The 26665-nt window shown below is 37.2% G+C and overlaps 2 protein-coding genes across 2 annotated transcripts; one reads left to right on the forward strand and one right to left on the reverse strand.

Annotated features, from left to right (window-relative positions):
* The first annotated feature begins 1023 nt into the window (after nt 1-1023).
* LOC135694927 (putative N-acetylated-alpha-linked acidic dipeptidase) lies at nt 1024-18504 on the forward strand. Its single transcript, XM_065213816.2, has 18 exons — nt 1024-1163; nt 2423-2694; nt 2879-3170; nt 3692-3814; nt 4077-4254; nt 6077-6167; nt 6703-6798; nt 7141-7226; nt 7350-7469; nt 10058-10140; nt 11816-11879; nt 12745-12812; nt 13112-13197; nt 13596-13686; nt 14538-14796; nt 15519-15600; nt 16302-16394; nt 17064-18504. Exons 2-18 carry the CDS (start codon nt 2432-2434, stop codon nt 17239-17241), a joined length of 2253 nt encoding a protein of 750 aa, XP_065069888.2. The 5' UTR covers nt 1024-1163; nt 2423-2431; the 3' UTR covers nt 17242-18504.
* On the reverse strand, nt 17560-25842 carry LOC135694935 (uncharacterized). Its single transcript, XM_065213828.2, has 2 exons — nt 24982-25842; nt 17560-23997 (listed from the first exon to the last, which is right to left on the reverse strand). The coding sequence occupies exons 1-2, from the start codon at nt 25304-25306 to the stop codon at nt 23021-23023; spliced, it is 1302 nt and encodes a 433-aa protein (XP_065069900.2). The 5' UTR covers nt 25307-25842; the 3' UTR covers nt 17560-23020.
* Nucleotides 25843-26665: the final 823 nt, after the last annotated feature.

Here is a 26665-nt window from a genome sequence, read left to right on the forward strand (position 1 = left end):
TTGATAAAACATTTACTTTAACCTTGATGACATGTTATTTTGATGGAAAAAGCTGGTAACTCAAAGAAGGTAGAAACTAAGTTAAGATTCATAGATTCTATTTAGAATTTGCTTATGTTCTGTTTTTTACTCAATTATCGATCTATTTACCAAATTTCCCTTGGAACTAGTGGAGGACGCAGCTCTCTCTCCTACCACCATCTCTACTGCTTACGTCTGTTCTGTATCAAGAAAAATACAATCCTTCGTTGGAGAAATTGAACGTTGCTTTCGGACTTCCTAAGTGCAAGTATGTTTGTAAGATCTACACAATTACGATCTTTAAATGAGAAGACAGCATAATTAGTAAACATATAAGTGAAATGTCGTCAAACTTTGAACGTTTATTTGTCTGAGCAAAAGAGACTGCAAAGGAAGAATATGCTTAAGTGTTCAGCAAATAGAAATCAACGCTTGCTTGAACAGCTTTACAGAATCAGCTCCATAAATGATTAGTGAGTATAGTATCCCACTCTTTTGCATGAGAGAATCTTCAAGACCTCAAACTATTTTTTTAAATATGCAACATATTCTTCTGTATTTGCAGCCAGGGGTGCCTCTCCTGCCCTCTTTCAGGAGGGGCAGAGGGGGCAAGCGGTGCCCTGAAATATTTACTCCAAACAAAAGATTATAAAATCTTGTAGATAATTCATGACTAGTTAAGCCACTCTCATTATTTAATTTCCATAGAAATTCAAAAAATAGAAAAGAGTTCACCCTTTTTGATGTCGGTCATTGGTAACGGAAAATTATTTTCCAGAAGGAGAAGATGATAAAAAAATTCAAAAACCAACAGTTTCTTATAAGATTCTGACTATTTTGCCCCTTTGTCCCCTTCACTATTTACGGTCTTCTGGGCCTCCAACGAACTTTTTTGCAATATCTGGGGGGCATGCCCCCATGTTCCAACCTTCGTCGGAGCCGATGTACTTGACCTGCATTGTATTTTAGGCAAAATAAAATATATGAATTGTTACTCGGGAACAAACAAGGGACCAGGGACCATAGAGATGCCTGGGACCCATTATATGTCTTGTAGACACGTGACTGCTTTTAGTGTTGTGCAAAACGAGGCAAAAACAGGGTAGCCAGAAGTTGACAATAAAACAAGGACGCTCATTGAGGTAAGCAAAATTTTGACTGCAACTTAAAATATATAAGAATGAATATAAAGATAGCTGTGACGAACTCTTAATTGATTTAGTAAAATTTATCTTACCAACTCTGTTAGTGACAGTTTTTGAGCTTAGAAACATTTTAATTTGCCACAAGGTCAAGGTTTAAATTCATAATGTTATGGATAATGGAAAACAAAAACCTGACCGTTACAATACAAGAATTATTTAAATATAAGCACAATGCAATTAATTTCGCCAATAGTGTTTTCAAGGAACCTTCTTTTCAAATCGCTACACAGAATGCCATCTCAAAGCTTTGTGAAAGTTAACTAAAGCATGTATGTTTGACCTAAGCACCTGCAGCATTTTGGCAGTAAGAGGCAAGTGCGCCACCTCTTCAGTTTCAGGGGCAGTATGTGCCCTTACAAAATGCAAAGGAAACAGGCACATCTGATAGAGTTTTGATGTACTATTCACAAGTTTGTCCCCCTGTCCTTTTCTTATACAGGCATCCTTGGTTTAAACAATCTTCCTGTTAATTAATCATGCAACTACAGGCGTATAAATAATGAGGTTTGTTACATAGAGAGAAAGGACAAAGACACTGCTTGACTATCTTCTGATGCTAGGTAGAAAAAATAAAAAGTCATAACATCTTCATGTCACCTCCTTAAGTCAAACAGGGTGTAACTCATCTCCCAGACAAGCTCATTCCTTTTACCAATATCAAATTTCACAAACTGTGATGCATGCAAACCTTATTGGGATGCAATATATTGTTTCCGTTCAACTTTGATGGTTAGTTTTATATACAGTTGCAATGTTGGCTTGCAGTATCAAACTGACCCCACTGTCCATGTGTTTGCCTAAAGTTGCAGACTGGTTGTTAAATAGAGTCAAAAGTCTGAAATTATTTCTACTAGCTTCTGTCTTCCAAATGGTAAATGCCTGACTTCTCAAAATATGGCATTAAGATATCAGAAATTTGCTTGTCTTTTGATTAAAACCTGTACGAGAGAGTTTCGGTGTTAATCGAGTTTGTATTTATCTAGGTATGATATGGACTCTGATCTTTTATTTTGAATTTGTTGATGGCAATAGATGTTGATAATGTTTTCTTCAAGTGAGCTTTCTTAAGCATAAGTAAAAACATGTTTTATTGTCAAATTCAATACTGTAAAAGAAAGTATTTGTTTTCATTTCAAAAATTTTGATGCAGGTAAGAAATTTCTTTTGTCTAGTACCTTTTTTCATTTTTGGTTTAGGTTAGAAAGATGGAAAGTATTAATGATGATGAAAATGTACAGCTTATGGGAGGCTTGCGGCACAGAAAGCAATTATGGAAAGCTCGTATATTTTTGTTGTTTGCCATGATGATCCTATTTGGCATTGCATTTGTTGCTGGATTTTTTCTTGAAAGAAGCATTAAGACACGGAATGATAGTTCAAAGGAGTCTGGTACTGGAAGTGATTATGCAAAGTTTCATGATATGGTAAAAAATGAAATGGGTGCATCAAATATCAAAGAAAATTTAATGTGAGTACAATAGTATGTTATTTTACTGATAGTCTCCCAGAGGCTTTTCATGTAAAGTGGATAGCTTTTGCGTTTTATTTTTTATCACTATGCAAGGAAGGTGGTGGTTGAATTGTGCATAAAATATTTGCTGTCTTCACAATAAAACATTTATTCTGCTAATCTTGTAAATCATCATTTCTAGGAATTTTACATCAGTTCAACATATTGCGGGATCAGATGATGATGCTTATCAAGCAAAACAATTCATCTTTAAAAAATGGGCAGAGTATCTGGGGAAAGAGAATGTAGAATTGAAAAAATATAATGTCCTTTTATCATATCCTGAAAAGCCAGGGAAAATTTCAATTGTGGATGGGCTATCTGGAAATTTGAGTTTTACCACACATGCAAATGAAAGTAGACTGTGGAAAGATGAATTTGTGAAAAATGTAGCTGTTCCATTTAATGCATACGCTGCAGCCAAGCATGTTGAGGTAGAGTACAATATATTATCTAAGAGCTCCAAATACAAATGTTATCTTTGAACGTCAGTGCTTTTCAAAATGTTTGCTTACTTCGAAGCTATTTTCAACTTTTGTACCACAAAAAATTGTTTGGAAATATTTTCTTCTAAGATATCAAATAATGATCAATAAAGCATATGTTAAAGGTGGTCATAAAACTTTTATTTAATTCTTTTGCAGAATTACCCAGCATAGCTTCAAACACTAGGTCCTCTTTATTATTTGTAGATTTTTTATACTTTGGGGTATTATAATTTGTAAGAGCTGAAATGTGATATGAAAAGCCAAATGTGAGCTTTTAATTGGAAAAGAGATTGTTTAATTAGATATGTGATCCTCTACTTTGTTGTTGCAAAAATGTTTAATTCTACAGGAATGCAAAACTGAGCTACCTGATAAGTTTGTATTGAAGATGGGTGCATTTTTAATTATATTCTATCTTTTGTTTTGAAATCTACTATTAGACTATAGCTTCACCCTTGCATTTACAGGGTAAACTTGTCTATATCAATTATGGAACTGCAAAAGATTTTGAGTATTTGAAGAAACTCAACATCAGCTGTAAGGGGAGAATATTGATTGCAAGGTATGGGAAGAATTTTAGGGCTAACAAGGTAAGTAAAGGTAATTTCTCTTGGAGTTATAGAGGGAAATTTGGGCTACAAGGAGCATATATTATTCTATCTGTAGTCTAATTTGTATTGAACATTTGATTTTGGTAGAAAAAGCTTTAAAGTACATCTCCTTTCTCTTTCGATTTTTAGAAAGTAAAGTATTTGAAATCAAAGTTATGTACCCTTTAAATATAAAAATGTAATAAGAGGGTTAATTTTTCATAAAACCTTACTTGATCTCATCTATTCTTCCTTTATTCAGGTCGCATTAGGTGAAGCTGCTGGTGCGATTGGGATGATACTGTATACAGATCCAGCAGATTATGCATCAGGTACTTCATCGTATCCCAAATCATGGTGGATGCCACCTGATGGGGTGCAACGAGGAACTGTGCAACTGGGAGATGGGGACCCATTAACCCCTGGCTACCCATCCACAGGTGAGTGTAAATTAAGAGCAGGGGCATAACTTGGCCAATTGTTTTGGGGGGGTGAAAAGGGTTTCTGCCCTGCAAAACTGAGTGGTGCCCTGCAGACATTGTAGCAACGGTTTGTCTATAGGTTACTAGTGAAAGCTTTACCAGTGTACACTGGTCTTTACCAAGGATAAACTTCTAAGCAATAAAACAAACTTGAAACTTCATTGCCTATGAAATTTCTATTTCTCTACGTGAGCGTAAATTGTTTTTTATATTCACTTCATTTAATGTTGGTTTGCAAAATTAAGCTAATAAACAGCTAATTGGGGGGTTACATCATGTAGACAGCGTAACGATATTTAACCCAGTGGGGCTAAGAGTCGAGTTTAGTGAGGTAGGAGGACCCACCATGGTTGGGTCCGACGTGAAGAAATTTTTTGAAATTATACCTTGTAAAAAGGGCTAAAAAGCATTTTTCAGACAAAAATTTAGCAAAAATACTATTGTGCTAAATAAACTGATTGTTTATTGAAAACATTATTGTTTATTGGGAAAAATAGGGAGGGGAATGTCATGCTAAAACTCTAGTGTTAGACGTTGGGGAAGAAAAGAAACGGCAACCTTTCGTTTTAGATACGTAGTTGTGAATGACAGAGGAAGATGTTTCCTTTCATACATCTCCTGATTGATTTATGAAACATATGCATCAATCATTGCATCCATTGGCTATGACTTTCTGTAATGAAATGCTTCAAATAACGGAGCTTTTCTTACATACCTGTTCCGTTCTCTAAAATGCAATGTCAGGAAGGGAGGTTCATAACAAATACGATATTTCCATTTCAAAATTCCTAAACGGCTCTTTACAAACTTCAGAGGTGTCATTTCTGCGTGGCAATAAAGCTCTTCTTGGCGCCCTGCGAAATCTTCGATTGCCCTGCGAAATCGACTATTTTTTGGATTGGGGGGGGGGGGGGGGGGGGTGTCACACCCCCCCCCCCCCCCCACACCCCCCCGGTAGTTTCGCCCCTGATTAAGAGATTGTTACAGGTTAAGGTCTAGGATGATGATTTAACATAGCAAAACTTTCATTTTGTTAAATGATATGTATATCCATCTGATCTTGATCTCTAGAAAACCCTGTTTTGCCACATGCAACGTCATTTTGTCTCAGAGTAAGAAGTGCCAGTGGACAGTGGCAATGTGTGAACAATGTTATGCATGTTTGACTGTGCACTTATCTTGACAACTGTGCTTTTCTTTGGCTTTTACTCTACATATAGAGCCTATACTAGCCGATATAGCAATTAAACTATGCTGGTCAATGATATAAAGGACTATTTTATGCTTAGCATGGCTGTAGAATGAGCTGTAGAAAACACATCATGATTAATTTGGTCTTATCCTTGACTCATTGAGGTCTAAAAAGTTCATGTAAATGTTATCCTTCCTTCTCCAATTTACTCAGCCATTCAAAAACCTTGACTTATTGATATTGTGAAAAGAGAGGGCTCCATGTATCAAAGCTAATAATAATCAATTCACTTATTACCATGACAATTTATGTACTTATATACGGGAAAAAAACAAAGTTTTGCCCCATTTATTTACACCTATATTCATGACAACTGTCTTCCAATGCTTGTTATTCAGTTTAGTTGATGTCGCTTTGCTAGAGGCATTTGTCACCTCTTTCTTAAGGTTTGCTACAATTTTTCGGTCAGGCATGAATAGCTCCAATTTTGTTGTGTTGTTCCTCGTTATTCTTGAAAATGACGATATACTTTGATGGTGAAATGTTTGTTGTCTCCTCATTGTTTGATTATGATTTTTTCTACCACAGATCATGCTTTTAGAATAAATGAAAGTGATGCAATTTTGCCTAGGATCCCAGTTCAGCCGATTTCTTATCAAGATGCATTGCCCTTTATAAGGTATCTTTTGAAGAAACATTGATATAATATCGCTGTTACTTATTGCGCAAAATGATCTCCGAAGCCACACAGATTCTAGAAGTTCTAGGTTAACGTGAATATAGATTGAAAAATTTCTTGATCTAAATATCGAATTTCAAAAATGTAGAACAGTTAAGAGCTGGCTTGTGAAAATGAATGATTAATTGATAGAATTGATGAAACCATTACCTATTTTTTTTTCTTAAAATTTATTCAGTTGACCATGCAACATGCTTGGTTCAGCATCTAAATTTTTTTCATTGCCTATGCTCTGTTTTAACATGGTGTTTAGCTATAATCGTATAGTATATTGAATTTGATCTGTCATTCAAGTTGCAATGTACAAGGCCACCATTCCGTGGGATGCGGGGTATTTTGGAAATCTAATAACCAAAATGTTTGTATAATCTAAACAATCTCATTGCATTTTAAATTGCTACACTCGTTTTAATCCTGAATAATTTTGAATTTTATCCATCTCCAAAGCTGCTTTCAGAGACCATTTTTGTTTTAGCCTTCTGGATGGTATCAACATTCCAGAAGATTGGACGGACTGGAGTGGGGGTTTGGAAACAAAATATAGAATAACAATGAGTGAAAATAATACAAGGTACAGATTGAAATAAACTGATTAAGAATTTTTCTGGTTTGGTGTTATTTCCTTTAATTTAAAATGCAGTTACCATATTTTTTACAGATGTGTTGACGTAGTGACGATGTGGTCGCAATAATAAGTGTTATTATCGAATCGAGACGACCATAACTTTCTGTCTTGTTTTGAGTGTAGTAACCTAGTTTAATGGTTATCTGGAAGAAAGGTTTTACATGGGGCAGGATTTAGGCCCACCAGCAGCTCAGGGATAATGAAGTATGTACCAGTATAGGCGGCAATTTTTAGGTGGAATTTGAGACTTTAATCTTACACTGATTGCACAAAACACTTTTATCATAGAGTTGTCCGTTTAGAAGTAAACACAAAGAGAGAAAGGCGTGACATATACAATGTTATTGCAACTGTAAAAGGGAGTGTGGAGCCAGGTAACATATGATTCGATCACTTCCACGTGTTATCTACTTTCATACCTTTGGCCTTTAATGATTCTCTTTTACTATGTGATAATGTTGAAGACTTCATTTTGAAATACATTATTTGTTTCTTAGATCGAATAGTTGTTCTGGGCAATCATCACGATGCGTGGGTGATGGGAGCAGTAGATCCGTCAAGTGGTTCTTCTACTTTAATGGAAATAATACGTGCTGTCGGAGTAGCTGTGAAGAAAGGTTAGATTATGGTGGTGTAAAGTCTAAAAGAATCGTTTTGATTTATTGTATCAAGTTAAGACACGAGATGCCGTAGCCAGAGGGGCACTGGGTAGGGACATCCCCTTTCAGAATAAAGATTATGTTGTTTGTGTAGTGACAGGGTACTAAAAATTGTATATCCCTCCTCATCTCAAGTAGCCAAAACTTTGAAAACCTTTCTGAAAATAACAATGAGACAAGGCATGTTGCCGGTGTAATTCTATGTACTTTTTCTCAACAACCTTTCTCATATTCCTCACTTTTTCTGGACTCTGTGTAGCGATATGTGTTAGTATTGAAACTGTCCGCGAAACAGAAAAATGTGCTTTTCTTGCTGAGGAGACGACCCTCTCCTCGCTCTTTTCTTCACCGCCCGTTTCTCCACGACCCTTCCTTCCATCGCCCTTTCCTTTCCTCGTCTCTTCTCTCCTCGACCCTTCCTCTCCTCGACCCAACCTCTGCTCCACCCTTCCTTTTCTCGACATTTCCTTTCCCAGACCCTTCCTTCCATCGCCCTTCCTCTCCTAGGCCCTTTCTTTCATCGCCCTTTCCTCTCCTCACCCTTTCCTCCCCTCTCCTCGACCCTACCTCTCCCTAACCCTTCCTCTTCTTGCCCCCTCACCATTCGATCCCTCCTCTCCTCAACCCTTCCTTTCATCGCCCTTCCTCTCCTTGCCCCTTTTTCATCGCCCGTTCCTCTCCTAGCCCCTTTCTCTCCTCGCCCCTTCCTTATCTCCTCCCTACCTCTCCTTGACCTTTACTCTCCTCGACCTTCCTTCCCTCACCATGCCTCTCCTCGCCCCTTTCTTCCATCGCCCTTCCTCTCCTCGCCCCTTTCTTTCATCGCCCTTTCCTCTCCTAGCCCTTTTCTCTTCTCACCCCTTTCTCTCCTCGCCCCTTCCTTATCTCCTCCCTACCTCTCCTTGACCTTTACTCTCCTCAACCTTCCTTCCCTCACCATTCCTCTCCTCGCCCCTTCCTATCATCGTCCTTCCTCTCCTCGCCCCTTTCTTTCATCGCCCTTTCCTCTCCTAGCCCTTTTCTCTCCTCACCCCTTTCTCTCCTCGCCCCTTCCTTATCTCCTCCCTACCTCTCCTTGACCTTTACTCTCCTCGCCCCTTCTTTCCATCACCATTCCTCTCCTCGCCCTTTCCTTCCATCACCATTCCTCTCCTCGCCCCTTCCTTCCATCGCCCTTCCTCTCCTCGCCCCTTCCTTCCATCGCCCTTCCTCTCCTCGCCCCTTCCTTCCATCACCATTCCTCTCCTCGCCCCTTCCTTCCATCGCCCTTCCTCTCCTCGCCCCTTCCTTCCATCGTCCTCCCTCTCCTCGCCCCTTTCTTTCATCGCCCTTTCCTCTCCTAGCCCTTTTCTCTCCTCACCCCTTTCTCTCCTCGCCCCTTCCTTATCTCCTCCCTACCTCTCCTTGACCTTTACTCTCCTCGACCTTCCTTCCCTCACCATGCCTCTCCTCGCCCCTTCCTTCCATCGCCCTTCCTCTCCTCGCCCCTTCCTTCCATCGCCCTTCCTCTCCTCGTCCCTTTCTTTCATCGCCCTTTCCTCTCCTAGCCCTTTTCTCTTCTCACCCCTTTCTCTCCTCGCCCCTTCCTTATCTCCTCCCTACCTCTCCTTGACCTTTCCTCTCATCACCCCTTCTACTCCCCTCTCAAGGAAATTCTAGCTGTAGACTCGTAATTGCCTTTTTTTGCTAGATTTTTTTCTAATTAATGTTAGGCTAGTTTACTATATTACAGTGGAATCCAGATGTAACGAACTTTGAAGGGAACCAGAAAATAGTTCGTTGTATCGAGAGTTTGTTAAATCGAGAGGTAACGTTTTTTTGGGTCCTTTCGCAGTTCACGCCTAAAAAACCTGCGGTGGGCTTGTTTAAGCTATCTCCGACCTCTGTGCACATTTAACTCCAAAAAACCAATCTGAATTCAAATAATACAGCTGAATGGTCATTGAAAATGAAAAACTTAATGTTCCTTTTATAATTTTGAACTAAAAGATTGGCAAAGTTGGTATCACTTTGCTCCTAGTTGGTGCCTAAATGATGTCTTCGATTACTCCACATACTTATTTGTATTCTTCTGTTTCTCCATCTGGGTCTCTCAATAAATTTTTGTCGTCGCTCATTGCCAATGTCTCATATGTAAGAAGGTATTCGTTACTGTCAATATACTCATTCGCAGTAATTTCTGACGCAATCAAACCTTTCTCTCGTGCACTGAGTCTATCAGCAAGTGCTTGAAATATATCATCAGCATGTTTTGCCGATTACAAAAATGATTTTCCCACAAGAGAAAGTGATAAATGAACATCGAAAATAAATAAACAAAAATAACAGATGAAAAATTTATGAAAAGTGTTCGTTATAACGAGAGTTCGGTAGATCCGGGGTTCATTATACCGAGAGAATTTATAAGGAGCTTGTTAGGCAGAATCGAAAGGAACAAAACATTTAGTTCGTTATATTCGGAGTTCGTTATATCAGGATTCTACGGTATTTTCTTAGCAGGGATGGTAACGTGTATCTGACGGTACACTTTTAATATTGCATCATAGGTTGGAGACCAAGGAGAACGCTCATGTTTTGTAACTGGGACGGCGAAGAATACGGCCTCGTTGGTTCTACAGAATGGGTTGAGGTGACAAACATATATTGATACTTCCAACATTATTAGTTACTCATTTTACTATCTGACATTTGTTGTATAATTCTACCAATTTCTACAAAATAATATCTTATACAGCAAAGATTACCTCATTTTACCAAATACTACTTTAAACTTTCATTAAACCCCTTATACCCTATCAAGTGCTACAATATTCTACCATATTCTATCAATTGCTACTAAAGATTGCCAAGTATTTCAAAATGCTACCAAGTTTTACTATATACTACTTTAAACTTTCATTAAACCCCTAATACCCTATCAATTGCTACAATATTCTACCATATTCTATCAATTGCTACTAAAGATTGCCAAGTATTTCAAAATGCTACCAAGTTTTACTATATACTACTTTATACTTTCATTAAACCCCTACTACCCCATCAATTGCTACAATATTCTACCATATTCTATCGATTGCTACTAAAGATTTCCAAGTATTTCAAAATGCTACCAAGTTTTACTATATACTACTTTATACTTTCATTAAACCCCTAATACCCCATCAATTGCTACAATATTCTACCATATTCTATCAATTGCTACTAAAGATTGCCAAGTATTTCAAAATGCTACCAAGTTTTACTATATACTACTTTATACTTTCATTAAACCCCTAATACCCCATCAATTGCTACAATATTCTACCATATTCTATCGATTGCTACTAAAGATTTCCAAGTATTTCAAAATGCTACCAAGTTTTACTATATACTACTTTATACTTTCATTAAACCCCTAATACCCCATCAATTGCTACAATATTCTACCATATTCTATCAATTGCTACTAAAGATTGCCAAGTATTTCAAAATGCTACCAAGTTTTACTATATACTACTTTATACTTTCATTAAACCCCTAATACCCCATCAGGTGCTACAATATTCTACCATATTCTATCAATTGCTACTAAAGATTGCCAAGTATTTCAAAATGCTACCAAGTTTTACTATATACTACTTTATACTTTCATTAAACCCCTAATACCCCATCAATTGCTACAATATTCTACCATATTCTATCAATTGCTACTAAAGATTGCCAAGTATTTCTAGATACTAAACAATTTAACCTAAAGGGTACCGCATAAACTGTTAGATCTCTTAGAGTGAAAGTTGTCAAGTAAAGACTTGTAAATACTACATCAAAATGTTGTTGCTTGTTTTTATAGAGAAAGATTTCATTGCTAGCAATAGTGATAATGATACCTTGATTTACTTTTTGTATGGTTTATAAGAAAAGAAAAATAATAAGAAAAAAATCCCCCTTTTTCATACCCAAAATAAGTTTATATGTATGTACGCTTCGACTTCTAATAGAACTACAACTCCTTTTAAAAAGCAAAATATACACAAAGAAGATAGGACATTGAGTTTTATAAAAAAAGACTGCAATTATTTAGTTGTTTCATTGTTTTCATTAAATTCTGGCCTTTTTCAATCGAATCATAAAAGTTTTTAGGTTTGTTGTTCTAAACCTTATATTTTCCATGCAAGTTATTAGGATTTGATTTGTTGTTTTCAATTCAAGCTATTGTCGAATAACGTTATAATTCAGGCGGATGCTCCACTCATTGCTGTGTTTTAGAACGTTTTTACCTCAAAAACAAGAATAACACGAGTTAATCTCCTTCGGTTTTATTGCAGGATTATGCCAGTATGCTTAAGAGTACAGTCGTTGCTTACTTGAATTCGGATAGCTCTGTTCATGGTAAAACACCTTTTGATTATTAATCTCTGTTGGTAATTGCTAAAGATATTTTTGTTTGCACCTTGCATATCAACTGTCACAGCCTGCCCACGCATTGCTAAGATACTATGTACAATTTCAATTTTTTTAGCGCATGGAAGCTTTAAGGTTCTTAAATATTTGCTAATCAAGCAGCCCATATGGCAAGTCTACGTCATAGAAGAAGGAGCCAATATGTCTGTTTTTGTCTTTGTTATCCAATATAAGCGTATCTAGATCCATGATAATTGCAAATCCTTGAACACCCGAGATAAAGGTCTGATCAATTGTAGGAATTTCATGTATTATGTACTGATCTGAGGCTTCTCTTAAAGGCAATCTGTCTCGTTGTGGATTGGTTAACGAGAACAATAGCTGGAACAATAGCCTAAACACGATTCCAGCGCTCCGCCATATTTTTTACAGCGCGATAAATTAAAGGGGGACTGGAAACAATAAAAATCCCTTTGTTCTTATAACCAATCAACGTCGTGACAGATTGCCTTTAAATGTGTGTTTTTGTACCTTTGAGCCCTTTTGTTTATATTCATCTGGGAAGGAGAATTTTTCAGGCTAATAATGTCTTCGACAGTTGCAAAGAAAATTTAGTGTTGGAAGAATAATGTTACTCTTATCAAATTTTAATCCTTCAAATATGACTCTACCTAGCTATGGTACACAAATCTGCAGTCCGTATTCAAGAGTGATTTAAGTTACCAAGTTAATGTTTTTCAAATTCTCCCTTTTCTCGTAAGTAATCTAATTCTTGTATAGTCCTTCTGGTAGCACTTGTTGATGATTATTTGTTCATTTTCGCGTAAGGGTTCTCATTCTTGTCGTTACGTAGGAAATTATTCTATTGATGTCAAGGGATCTGATCAGCTAGCCAACATGGTTTTTGAGGCAGCTCGTCAGGTATACAAGTTATGAAAGATGTTATGTATAAATTTTATGTTACTTAAAGAAGTAAAAGTGACAAATGTTCTTTCAATTAGATTTTAGAAATGTCAACACAGAACATTCTATAGTCTAGCTTTATTACCATAGCTTTGTATTCATATTTCAGTTACATTGCAATATGGAAAAATTTGTTTAAAGGACGCTCGTGTAATGTCACTATTTCTTCTTGTTGTCCTTCGAAAATTATATTGTAGCAAGTTCATTTAGTTGAGTTGGTTCTTTTGAAATACAGGTCTCTGAATTTTCTTTCATAGGTTAAAGATCCAGATGATGAATCAAAATCAGTTTATGAAGACTGGAGGAAATCGTTCCCGGATAAGGCCCAGCCCTTCTATCCACGGTATTAACCCTCTGTTTTTTAGTGGCTTGTCAGGTCAGTCTAAGATGATGAAGCCTTCAATGACAATTTCATTCTACATTCTATTACGTTCCTAGAAGCTTGGTAAACGGCTCACCGAAACTGATTCTTATTTGGCAAAATAGCTGATCATCCCCCAATCCCCCCCCCCCCCATCCATCGGCTAATCATCCCCCCATCCATCGGCTAATCATCCCCCCCCATCCATCGGCTAATCATAATAGTACTACTAGAAAAAAAGTAAATTTGAATTCAGTAAAAACAAACATATGGGAACCTTGATTATTTCTTGAAAAATGAATTTTGAATGAATGAGAGGCTGATGAGAAACCTCGTATCACTAGGATGTGAGTTTGTTATTGTAAACTATTCTCTTCTAGAATTCGATCACCTGGAGCTGGAAGTGATCATAAGAATTTTTATACCAGATTTGGCATTCCCGTTGTAGACATTCGATACACGTACAATTGGGTGAGTATTCCAAATTCAGTTCTTCTTTCACTGAAATGATTACGTGATCTTTAATTGGTTAGTGTGTTTGTTTGCAGCTGTTTACAAAGAACAATACGAATATGCTTCATATTGTTCTCCTTCACCAGGACCCTGTCCGGCGGGGAACAGTTTCAAATTTGACCGGTCCCAAACTAGTATCGTTTCAGACCTCTTTGGAAAGGGTCACATTTTGGGGGCGTTCATGGTAATATCGCTTTGGAACTTGTGTGAACGACTCCAACAGAGATAGGCTAGGCTAGGCTAGGCTAGGCTAGGCTAGGCTAGGCTAGGCTAGGCTAGGCTAGGCTAGGCTAGGCTAGGTTAGGCTAGGCTAGGCTAGGCTAGGCTAGGCTAGGCTAGGCTAGGCTAGGCTAGGCTAGGATGGGATGGGATGGGATGGGATGGGATGGGATATTTGTAAAATATCTTGCAAGTTCACACCAGTTAGATTTTTAAGAATAATGTTTGCAGCGAGTGGCTGTTTAACGATTCTTTAAGAATGTATGTTTTTTTTAATAATGCTTGTGCATGTCAATGCTATGTTTTGAAGAACGTTTAAAACGTTGATCTGAATTTGCTGTCAGTTGCTTGGAATCAGTATCAAATGAGAGACCTTTTCAGATAAAACAGTGATTTTAAAAGGTTGAGTTTAACAAAAGAGGGTGTTTTTAACAATAGAGAATAAAATGTTTGGCTGATCTCTGAAAATGTCTGATGATTTCACAAGATTGGGCAGTACTTCTCATATAGAGGCAACATCTTCTGAAAATGGGAAGAGACTCTATGAATAGTCACCATTGTAATGATACGTATCTGTTTTGCTTTTTCAGGATGACTACAATCATGCAATGTCGTACCCAGTCTACCACTCTCTACACGATTCTTTTCATTGGATGACGTCCTTTGTTGATCCAAAGTTCTCTTATCATCTTGCTCTTGGGCGTATTTGGGCTCAAATGGGTATGACTCTTGCAGACGGCGAACTGTTGCCTTTCAATTTTACAAGACTTGCCTGGAAGTTGTCGCGTTGTAAGGACAGCTTGGAGACGAAGTATGGGCAGGCTTTGAAGTTGCAGGGAATAAGTCTCGGTGAGAGTTTAGTTTCAATGCCCAGAACTAAAAATTCCATCTTTGTTAGTTGTTGACGAAGATAAAAAGAAATATTTTGCAGGAAATTCTTTTAAAACATTTCACTTTGTTTTGCTATTCTGTTCTTGAAAGAATATCTTTAATTATTATGATTTCTGCGGATCTGTACCGATATTTTGTCAGTAAAGCATACTCAAACAACTATTAATAGACTCACCCCTCTCATAAAGGTAAAGAAGAAAGCTTGAAATTTTGATATCATCTTACGACGCTATAGTTATCGCCGAAGAGAAAGTGGTCTGAGTGAAGAATTTTATCTTTTCCATGCTTACATTGATGTTAAAGATTGACAAGGGCTTATGAAGAGAGAAACAAAATTCCATGAATAACCCAGATTAGTCGAGATTTATCTTCTTTTAATCCAGCTTTTGAAAAGGTGTCAATGATCTGTTGCTTTGCCCTTGCCAAAGGTGCATCAAATATCAAAAGTAACGGCTTCGAGATCTTCTCAATTACCTAACGAAATTTAATTCGATCCAAATGCTGATTTTAGTGGTTGCATTAAGCATGTTATCAGGTTCATGTATGAAGGGTTGATGTAACTTGAAAACCAAAGCTGAGAAATAGAAGCATGTTTTTGTACTGGCATCTGGCAATTTTTCAAAGCAAGCAACCACAATGAACGGCTGTTTTAACACGAAATTTGATTAACTTTGTCGTAGATGATTTACAAGCACAAATAAAGAAATTTGCTGAAGCAGCCGAATCATTTCACGTTTCCCTCAATTCTCTTGATCGAAAGAGGTGAGTTAAACGTAGAGACAAGCGACCCACCACTACCACCAATTTATATAATGCATGACAAGGCTTTAGCACAGCAGTAGCTTCGTATACCTACTCTATCCTTGTTTCATCATAATCTGTTCATCGTTCAGACTTGAGTACAGGATTTACTGACCCAGTTTTACTCGTTACTTTGACTTCATTCAAGCAAATTAATGAATACCGCTTAATCTTTTGATCTGGACACTTGATCGGCTGAAGTGAATTGGAATATTTGTGACACATGGCTTAGCAGTTGATTCTATCGACGCATAAAAGGCATTTCAACTTAAATCACATCCGAAGATCTGGCCAGTCAGGATTTGTTTTCCAGAGTAGCTTTGTCAGATTTCACACAATAAAAGTGTTCTTTGTATGTGCCACTAACTTAACAATGATATAATTTTTGTAGGGGGACCATCGTTTAAGAACTAAAGGAGCAAAAGGGATTATTCATTGGAATCTAAGGATTTTCAAAATTATTGTTTGAGTACGAGCCCCCTAAAAACTATGCCGACTATTTGCCGACAATTTGGAAATAATTTTTATAGTATATAATTTTTATATATAGTATAAAATTTTTTTTATTTTAGTACAAAAAAATCTTGATTTTTTAAAACTGATACATTTCTGTTTTATTCATATGGTATTTGCTATATTTATGTACGACCATATTCTTATAGTGACCTGCAAGTACGAATGGCAAATGACCAAATGATGCAAGTGGAGAGAAGTTTTCTCTCAACCTCAGGACTTCCTGGACGCCCGTTAATGAAGTAAGAGTGTAAAGTAATGGTTTTTTTAAACAACCTCTGCTTGCAATAGCAGCAAAGAGTCAAGCTTTGTGTTTTTTCATTACTTATGGTCTAGACCAATCTCTTGGTTGAGATTTCTGTCATCTTCGATTCCACTTGATATTATTTTGAATTCTGTTCTTGTCTTCTGTCTCTGCTTGATTAACCCTGTCCCTGTTTGTGCAAATTGTTGCTGACTGTGTTGATGATTGTCCTTTAATGTTAAAAGATCATGCTTTGTTTGGTTTTCTGCGTGTAGCCAGCTTTCTCTTCCCTGTGTGTAGAAGACATGGGATTAGATGAAGGAACTATGTCATCCAAAAAGCCAGGAAAATTTGCAGAGTTAACGCCAAGTCTGTCAAATTAATTAGAAAAGTAGTGGCAATATCTGGCCAGACCAACTTATTTACAATCAAACTTGCGTTTTTCATTTCCGAAATGAATTCTGTAATCGTTGCAAAGAAAAATGTATGTAGAAACGGTTAAATATGTAGCCAGTATGTGAATTTTTAACCAAGGGCTTTGAAATATCTGATTCATCATGATTTCATCTGCCTATATTGCCTGTCTTTTCTGATATAGTAGTTCAACATTCCCCAGGTCATTTAAAGTAGAGGTTTCTAACTTTTTTCTTGTTGTTTTCTCCTCCAGGAATGTCGTGTTTGCTCCGTCAGCTCACGATCAGTATTCTGGTTCCTGCTTTCCGGGCGTAACTGATGCAATGTACCAGGTTATACAGAATAATGAAGATGACTGGTCAGTTGTCAAGCAGCAACTTACAATCTTGTCCCATCACGTGCTACAAGCAGCCAGGGCTTTGTCAAGGTAGGACAGTGGCATGTCAGTTTGACAAAAAAGTTTTTGAACGATTTTTAATTGGCAGCAAACCAAATCGTATTGATAGTGACGATATTCATTTGCGTTTAGAATAATTTTGCAAACACGGAGAGAAAATGTTTTATATTTGTTATAAAACAATCACTAATTAATATATTGTGCTTTATACATAATTTATTTGAAGTATATGAAGTAAATCTTAATAAGCTCTCAGGAGAGATTGATTTATAGAGTAATAGTACAGAGGATTAGCAAATCTATCCGATGAAGTATTTGTCCAAAAACCCTTCTGAAAGAAAATGTTTCTGTAAAAGGCCTCTTGATCGATACCTAGGTTTAAATGAGGATTTAAGCTCATAGTAAACAGACCCATTGGCATTTTTCAGATCCTACATACAACCAGCGCACGCAGAGTTTTTTAGTGATGTTTAGACAATTTTATCGATCTTAAAAGTTTTCTAGCACGTATCAGATGTTTGATCTCTTGGGTGGACTTGCCAGATTTCAGTTGATGGCAAGCCAGAATCCGCAACTGGTTTTGAGAATGCTAAATATGTTTTCTCGACTCAGTATCATGCCATGTAGAAGCTTTCCAGAAAAATGTTTTGCCAGCTTTTTTGAAGTATGTAGACGTGGCTCTGAAGTATCCATCGACAGTGGAATTTATGGTTTTGCTACCACAATGGTCGATACCCCTGTTTATGTTCTGAGCCGAAGACCCTTAGACCCAACGGTGACCACCCGTTAGTCTCAATCTGACTATATCATGAAGGTTAGTTGTTCTACCCCTGATATCAGTCATCAGCTTTCCCATGGTCTTTTCTCGTATGTTCCTTTTTTTCCTTATCATCCCCTTTGCGCTTTTCTTTCCCTACACCGCCTCTTTTCTTAACAGACTTTTGTTTATATGTTAAACTGTCATTGGTGCCATTGGAACGACGTTCATATATGGAGAAGGCATTTTGCTTCCTATTTAAGACTGTGTTACAGATATTGTAGAAGTGTTTGAAAATAAACGATGGTCCGTGCCCTCTTCTTTGAACATCCAACATCGCTGGCATTAAAGAGGGCTGTATCTTTAACTTTGTGTGAGTCGTGTAATTTCAGTTTTTGTTTTGCTGTGTTTCTGCATCACATGAGAATACAAGATCCAGCTTTTTCTCGTACCCTTTTCTAACTTTAAATGCCATACTTGCTGTCTTAATTGTCAATATTGTCATAAAGTCATAATGAAATTGATTTCACTTTTGCAGAACTTATTTTTCTATCGCTTTGCGATTCATGTCTCATTTTTATTACGAAATGCTACAATCTTTTTAATCTTAATGAAAATACAGTACGAATTTTTTGATAATGTCTGTTTACTCTTTTGAAGTGCTCCAAAACTCTAAAGGGCTATCCTCTTTAGAAGAAAACACCAATGCAATCCCTACCAAAATTCTTGAAACACTAAGGTCAGTTCGTAATGCAAATTCAGCCATCCCTCTCTCTCCATAGGAATAATGTTGGTTTACTATAGAAAAAGAAAGAGGTTATGAAATATGTTTTTTTATTGTTGCTTGTATGATATTTTTGTAGAACGTCAACATTGTTCTGGCTGAAAGATAAATGTAAGTAGATGTATCTGGGAAAATAAATGAAAAATAGAAAAAGCACAACGCAAATTATTGGCTGTTCCAAGCATTCTGATGCAATACAATGCAAAAGCAAGTTAAACCAGATAATTCAGAAAAGACTTTCGCAACTCTGTATCACCTTGACATGTTGAGAAAACAGTATTTTGTTCCCAAATTGATAATAATGTATGTAGCGCTGTTTACTGGTGGAAATATTAATGAGGTATTGGACTAAGTCAAACCCTTTCGCCAGAATGCAAAAGCGTTCATATTTCTTTCCCCCACTATTTTTATTAATTTAGTAAAACAGTTAACATTGACAGAGACAGTATTTGAAAATTCATGAAACATGACAGTCCATCGACCAAAGCTTAAGATATATGAGAGAGTCACCTGCCATTTTAGACGACAATGATATAAGACCATCCAAAATCTCCATTTATGGGCAAGGCACATTATCAATTCAATCTTTTTGAATAGCAATGTCAGTTAAATGTTAAGCCAAATTCAAGATTATCTCCCCCGATTACTGCCTGCCGTTGAATAAGCCTACTTAATGTTTCATTGACGGAGATAAACGTGCTTGAATAGTTAAGGAGCGTCATTTCATTGATGACCAGTTAAACCGCCCCTCAATTGTCTGATATGACAAGTTGTCCTTGTTCATTCACGTTGCAATGTGCTTTGCGTCTGTTTATGCCTGCTACCATGGCCTTCCACAAAAGTGATCGTTAAGCTTTATCAATAATTTCAATAGAATTTTAAAGTGTGACCTCACCAAAAACCTACTGTATCTTTAGAATTTTTTAATTTTAACCACATAACATAAAAGATCACCATGAAATACTTCCAAATATGCAAAATTAGTCAAATATGTCTAAAATCAGTTGAGATATTGCCAATGAAAGATTTGAAGTTTGCTAAAGAATCACTGTTAATTTGGCTCTGTTCCTAAAGTTATGAACAGAGACCAAAATACAGGGTTTGATGGGGAAAGAGCAAATACATATGTGACCATATCCCAGCCAATTCGTAACACATTTGACTGATTTTGCATATTTATAGGTATTTTATGATGCTCGTTCAGGCTATGGTATCCAAATTCAAAAACTTTGAAATTAGACTTTTGTGACGTCATCACTTTAGAACTCTATTGCCTTGAGCTTAATTGAAAAAAAGTCATGACTTTGAAAAGATGAAAAGATGTTAAGTTGCACTTCGTCTGTATTCAAAACCTCTTTGTGATACCAAACATTATTAGAACTATCAATTACAATATCGGATTACACAGTTTTAAGGGTCGAAAATATGTGTCTGATTGCTAGATGAAAGAATGCCCGAAATTCAAAGAAATTCAGTAAATCGATTCAAACTCTGTTCCATGGAAATAATGTACCCGATCCTTTTGCAGTAAATTAACTGCTTTACGCAATCCATGAAATTGCTTCATGTTAGTCTGAATTAGTGTTTATCCATTTTCAAAAACCCTACCATTAAAGAAATCATAAAATACATTACAATACTTCACACAACACACTATGTTTTTAAGATTAGTTTTTTGGCCTATTGCCCAATGCAGGACCTAAAGGAGTCATGGAGTTTTTGTAGATAATAAAACTTTGCACGATATGATCTCTCGAAAATTGAGTGTACATGTTTGAGCCGTTTTATGATAGCAGTTGTGGGTTGAAACATTGTTAAGGTGAGATCACGCAACTGGCTTTGTATCAAATTGTTAAACCAATGTCTTAACTCGCAAATATTTTCTGAATGAAGATTGAGCGCAGCAAAAAGTGTTTCAGAAGCCCTTCAAAAAATTACTGGGTTTTCGCAAGTCCACAAGTTAGGGCCTCTGATTTCGCGGCCCTTGGAGCAATACCTTTTTTGCTTGATTTTTTGGGAAAAAAGTAACAACAAGTGTTTTGAAACTAGTTGTTCTTTGCATCCTCCCTCTTTACTTCGAACCCTGGCTCCGATCCCTTTAGAACACTTGTTGTATATATACAGAGTTGTCAAATGCGTTTCAAAAATTGGAAGGGCATCACAGGTAGGAAAAGGAGCTGTGTCTCAGAAAAAGGAAACTTTCCCACAAGTTCTAAATAGTATGATACTTCTAAGCAAGCCGCTGTTTCCAGAAAGATGATAGAGCTTTTGCTATTGCTAGTCCTTGCTAAAAGGATGCAAATAAGGGATGTTGGGGGTTTCGTTACAGTTTTTCTCACGATCAATAGCACTGGCAATGAGACTTTTTGTTAATCTACCAACGATCTCTTCACGGTACCACCCTTGGATGCCGGTGCATCCTAAGCAAGGCCAGATACAAATAACAAGCTATGTGCAAAATATTTCATGTTTACGTTCGTTTGTTATAATAAAAGCAAGGGGAGTATTGCCCCCACCTGGCATTCCCTCGTCCTGGTGTAAATATCTAAACAACAGAATTTGTATTCTTTATAAGAAAAAGACACAGAGAATCACAACATCAGTTCAGTTTGGTTGATTTTTTAAAGTAAAACGAATAACTTAAACTGCAGTGTGGAAACTTGCGTCATTGGGCAACTCTCGTCTCCACGCACTCCAAAATTCCTCAAAAACTTTCTGCTAAACGAAAATTTTGAATGGTGACACGAGGCAATACTTTGCTTTACTATTTTAGTTTTATTCGATAAAAGTGCACTGAGTTTTTTCCGTATTTTGATTTGGACTCGTTTGGACTGCGTGGAACGACTGTTTTTTACTAACATGTGAAAAATAGGCAATGGTTTTTCAAGATCAGGGTTAAAAAGAATTGCTTTATCAAAGGCTTCATCAGGGACATTAACTAGCAAGACTCTGGGGGGAGGGGGGGGATAATAAGTTTCCTTTGACCTGGCTCAAACCCCCCGTGTCTGTATGGATCTTATCAAAATAACACTGTTATAACGAAAGTGGCATTGAAGCCCTGTAAAACCCAGACCTGATATTGAACGGTTAAATCCAATACTGCTCCCTCAGCAAAAATGAAATTTGGTTTATATGGTCTGGTATTTCTATCATGGTTGTGTTTATAGGCTATTGTGAGCGAACGACTTCCTCAGAGACAATTTCTTGGGGAATTAATTTCTGTTTATCATTCGCCTCATGAAATCCTTTATAGCTACAGACACTTTTTCTTTTATGGCTAGAACTGTGTTGGTGTTTATATACTTTTTGCCAGGAAGTCTTCTTATTCATTGCCCAATTTTTCATTGAAGCACTCTTTACCTGTCACCTCTATAAAATATGTTAGACTTTTAAGAAGTACAATGTCCAACGTAAGAAAACTCTCAATGGCAAGTGACAAGCTGTCAGAAATCTCATTGGTCACTATCAGTTTTGAACAAATGGTTCATCCACTCACAGGTGTGGCAAATGGTATGAAGCGCCATTCTTATAACCCGTCGTTTGGATTCAAAAGCCATGTTCATCGTCGTTGTATATGTACACTGCAGTAGCAATGCCAGCTTGCTCTACATGCAGTCTAAACCTCATTTGTAAACTATTTTACAAACACTTATTTTATACCCATGCTCATTAATTGAAATTTAACACGGATAGTGGTAATATTCTGATCCAAAGCATCGCGGTGAAAACTTTTTATCAAAAATTTAATTGCATATTGACTTGGTTGTAAAGAAACTGCGGCCATTTTTTGCTGTTTTTGATAAAGCTATGTGTATTTGGTGGCAATCCATTACCACGTGACTTGGAAGACGTGTAGTCTTGTAGTCTGGATATTCGTTCGTTTTTTGTGACTGCTTAATGCACTCACAGCCAAAATTATATTGATTAAATTGTATCGAAATGATCTTACCACAATGCTTTGCGTGTGTTCAGTGGTTAAAGTTCAAAGTGAATTCTGCAATGGGTGCACATTGTGCCCTATTAGTTAGTTGGCGGAGCTAGAAGCTCCCTTATTTCAGGAATAATTCCGATTGAATTCTGAAAGCAATGAAGAAACCGACAGCCACATTAACTGGCACCAAAGGATACCATAGTTCTTTGGCTAGGCCCTAGGACTTTTTTCATCTGGGCCCTTAAGGGAGCTAAGCACTTCCTTCAACTACTTCTAACTTGTCTTAGAATTTAATTCAGCAAAAGGAAATAAGTAAACGAAGCTAGTTCTCAGCTTTGACTCTAAACGCAGCCACATTCTAACACAGACATGTTTTGTAGAGATGATTTCAGGATAGTACCATCGTCGTCATGGTGCAGTAAAGTGAGTGGCTCAAATTTCAATGGTACACAGCATGTTTGCAGGTCCGGGTGTTTTCTGCTTGCAATTAGGTTTCGCTTAATGAAGGCATGGCTACGAGCTGAAGTTATCCCCGTGCCTGTACACCTTCCTTCGCAGTAGTTCACTTGATAGCCGTCAGGCTTGATTATCCAGTCATGCCAGTTGATGTCCCTGAACCTGACGAAAAGTTTGCGAAGACAGCATTTGTCATAACCGGGAACGCATTCTTTGGCGTAAGAGCGCCTTGTGCGACGTCGAGAGCTTTTCTCTTTCAATTTCAAAACCATGAAGGGCCTATATCGGATTTTCGTAGTGATTGTAAGGTTAGCACCCTTTATCTGTACCCTATGTTTAACAGAGTTACCACTCATTTGATGTTGCCAACCACCTACTATATCGTTTACAAAAACAGTGAACCATCCATTCTCCGGCACTGTAGCTTCTGTTTCGAGAGCAAGCCTGGTTGCGTTTCCACCTTCATTAAAACTCTCTCTTGAAGTTTCTTCAACATCTCTTTTTTGTCGGTTCTGATGAGCTTGGTTCATTTTTCTGACGTCATTAGGCCTTGCTTTTAAGCTATCGGTTGAGCCGTGCGAATCTGTCCGAAACGTCACTTTCTGAGTGTCACGGTCATCAGAGCTCCTTGGCATTGAGTTTTTTTTGTCAAAGATATTGACATTGTCTCGTTTTGTTCTTGAAAATGCGCGATTTTCAGCCTCATCAAGAAAAATGGTTATTCTCTCTGAATCTTTTCCTTTAGTTGTCCCTTCTTTGTGTGCATGCAGTGCAGCGTATTCTATTTTGTGCTTGCTCAAAAACCTATGATTAATCTTGAATATAAAGCACCCATCTTTTGCCTGGCAATTTGCATCGTCACCTAGAAAGTAAAAAACCGTCTCAGAAATCTATTTTACAGTATATATGTGATATGATCAAATTCACTCTATTCCTATTCTTGGTCGTCAACTTTACGTACAAACGACGCGCGTAGAATTTGTTTAACTTTTTTTAAGTGGTATTTTCTAAAATTCAAATATGAAGATTTTTTGAAAGTTTTTTTTCCCTAGCCGTCATGCCTACGAATGTTACGGCTAGACACATTTAGGATTGGGAGGAGGAGGTGGTTCACGGGAGCTTGCACCCTAGCAAACGAGTGCATTTCGGGCATACAAATTAACATGTGAATCAAACGTCAGTAAAAGCCACAGATTCCCCCATAGATCGAATAGGCCTACTTTTCTTTGATGCGAGGAGATGGCTATCTTGAATTTAAATATATGGGTTATACTCATGGATGTGGCTGTAAAAAGGCCGAAAATGTAACAAACCATGTCAAATTTTTGTAGGTAAATTTGGCTTCAGCAAATTTAGTCTTCCGGTCGATATACATATGCTTATCTATTGCCAATGACAATAAGCAAGAATCAAACTTTAACTGTATCAGGTCTTCAGAATTCAAGACCAGTCTCTTCTCAGGCTTTTTCTTTAAATTTTCAAGTAACATCGTAGATGATTTCTACATGTGATTTTTCGAAGGCTCCATGGTTTGATTAAGAAAGGCGACTTAAAAATTTCCAAAAGTATTCCAAGAACTGAAACAGCAAAAAGCATGGACTAAGTAACCGTGATTGCACAAGCATAACATTGTATAAAACATCTTGAAAAATTAAATATCTTATAATGTTATAGATATAAAATTAAATATCTTATAAAATTAAGTATCATTCACATGTTAATAGTTTTCACCCTATAATTTCTATATCAATATTGCTGCAATTAACTATTGAAATTTAAAGATTTGAAGTTAAAGCTAAAGTTATTTAGTGCGAAGAGTTTGCATGACAAAATTTTGGTACGTAACCTTCTTCAGATGACACCACGATATCAACTTTTTTCTCTGGGTCTTCTTCAACAGAAGTTGTAAGTCCACCATCGATAAGAGGTCGAGGGAGATTTGGTTTTCTTTTGTCTAAAGGTATAGGAGGTGGCCTGGCCTTCATGCCTAGTTTTTCCAATATTTTCTTCATAAAAGCTTGTTTTATCGCTTTCTGGTGCAAGAATTCTTCGTATCTAAAGACTCTTGAAGAATAGTCCTTTGATATGCCAGCTTCTTTGTTAGGAAAAGCGAAACATAAAAGACAGTTTGCAAGTAGCAAGCAACCCAGCAAAGTCCAGGAATTTTCCATGATAATAGACGACAAGTTACGGTTTCACGCAACGCTTTTGAAATGCATCAAAAGTGATGATATGGTAGTATTCCTGCAACAGTGTCAATAGGCAACAAAATGAATATCTGTAGTTACCATACACTAAAATCCAGGCAAAGTTCACTCCATGAATTCGGTGCACGCGCTTGACAGTCCTCAAAGTTCGATTGCAAAAGTGAAAAAGAAACGGTAAAACGATATGACCATGATATCACTGGCTATTCATGTGTATCGGTTACTCCATAAACCAGTTCTTGTGTCATTTTGGAAATTGGATTTTCCAAGACGGGGCCAAATATGTCTTGTCATTATTGGGGCCCAAACAAAACGACCTCTTGACCTAAAAATAACACGATACACTGCAAGGTTGTTCAACAGTTGACAGCGAAATGGAAGATAATAGCATTTAGCCACTCCTCGTAGACACACGTCGCTTTAAATCCATGCGATTGTGTGCGATATCTCTTGCTTTTCAGTCCAGGAAATCCTATCCACATCGTCGCCTAATTGAAGTGACGCCTGGTACTTGAATGAATTGAAAACCGGCATTAGATAATTGATGCTTTTCTGACGGCAGACATATTCAGTCTTTGCTTTATCACGGGGGCAATGGAGGTTCATTCCCAACTGTTACTGGCTTAGGTCAGACTCTGTAATAATTTGAACAGATGTAAATGACCCTTAACCTGTCGTATCCAAGAGAAAGAAAAAAAATTCTATTCTTGAATATTTCTCACAGGGCAGTTCCGCAATGAAAAAATATTCTTGATTGATGATCTTATGTGTTTTTATTTTTTAAATCATTTTTTATATCAATAATTTTCTTACTATAATCTGGTTATTTCAGACGTACTTGGCTAGAGTCAGCGAAATTCTCTCTTACTATTCAATATAACTAATTCAATATAACGCAATTTAACTAAAACAAATACAAATACAAAACCAAGATTTTCTTGGTTTTGTATTTGTATTTGTTGCTACCTAGCATCCAAAGGTAGTTTTCAGGACACTTAGAAGCTTATGCTTATCGAGCAGTGTCCTGGTCTTTCCTCTCGATGTGACCACACCTCGTGATTCCTATGCCTGGAATTACAGAGAGCCAGCAACTCTCCCGACTCTGGCATGCCAGGGACTCGAACCACGGACCTTTGGGTCTATAGTCAGCGCCTCCAGCAACTGAGCCATCCTCGCACCTTTGAATGATTTGCCCCTCTCCACAACGGGTCTTTAATTACTTATCAACTGGAAAGATTGAAGAAAAGTACGTAATTGATTTCTAATTACTTCACTTCTACCCATGGGCGTCTACCATAAGAGGGCTAGCAGGAGCAAGCAGTG

This window comes from Rhopilema esculentum, chromosome 8 (assembly GCF_057945365.1).
Source record: "Rhopilema esculentum isolate cy_ngs chromosome 8, ASM5794536v1, whole genome shotgun sequence".
Lineage (NCBI taxonomy): Eukaryota > Metazoa > Cnidaria > Scyphozoa > Rhizostomeae > Rhizostomatidae > Rhopilema > Rhopilema esculentum.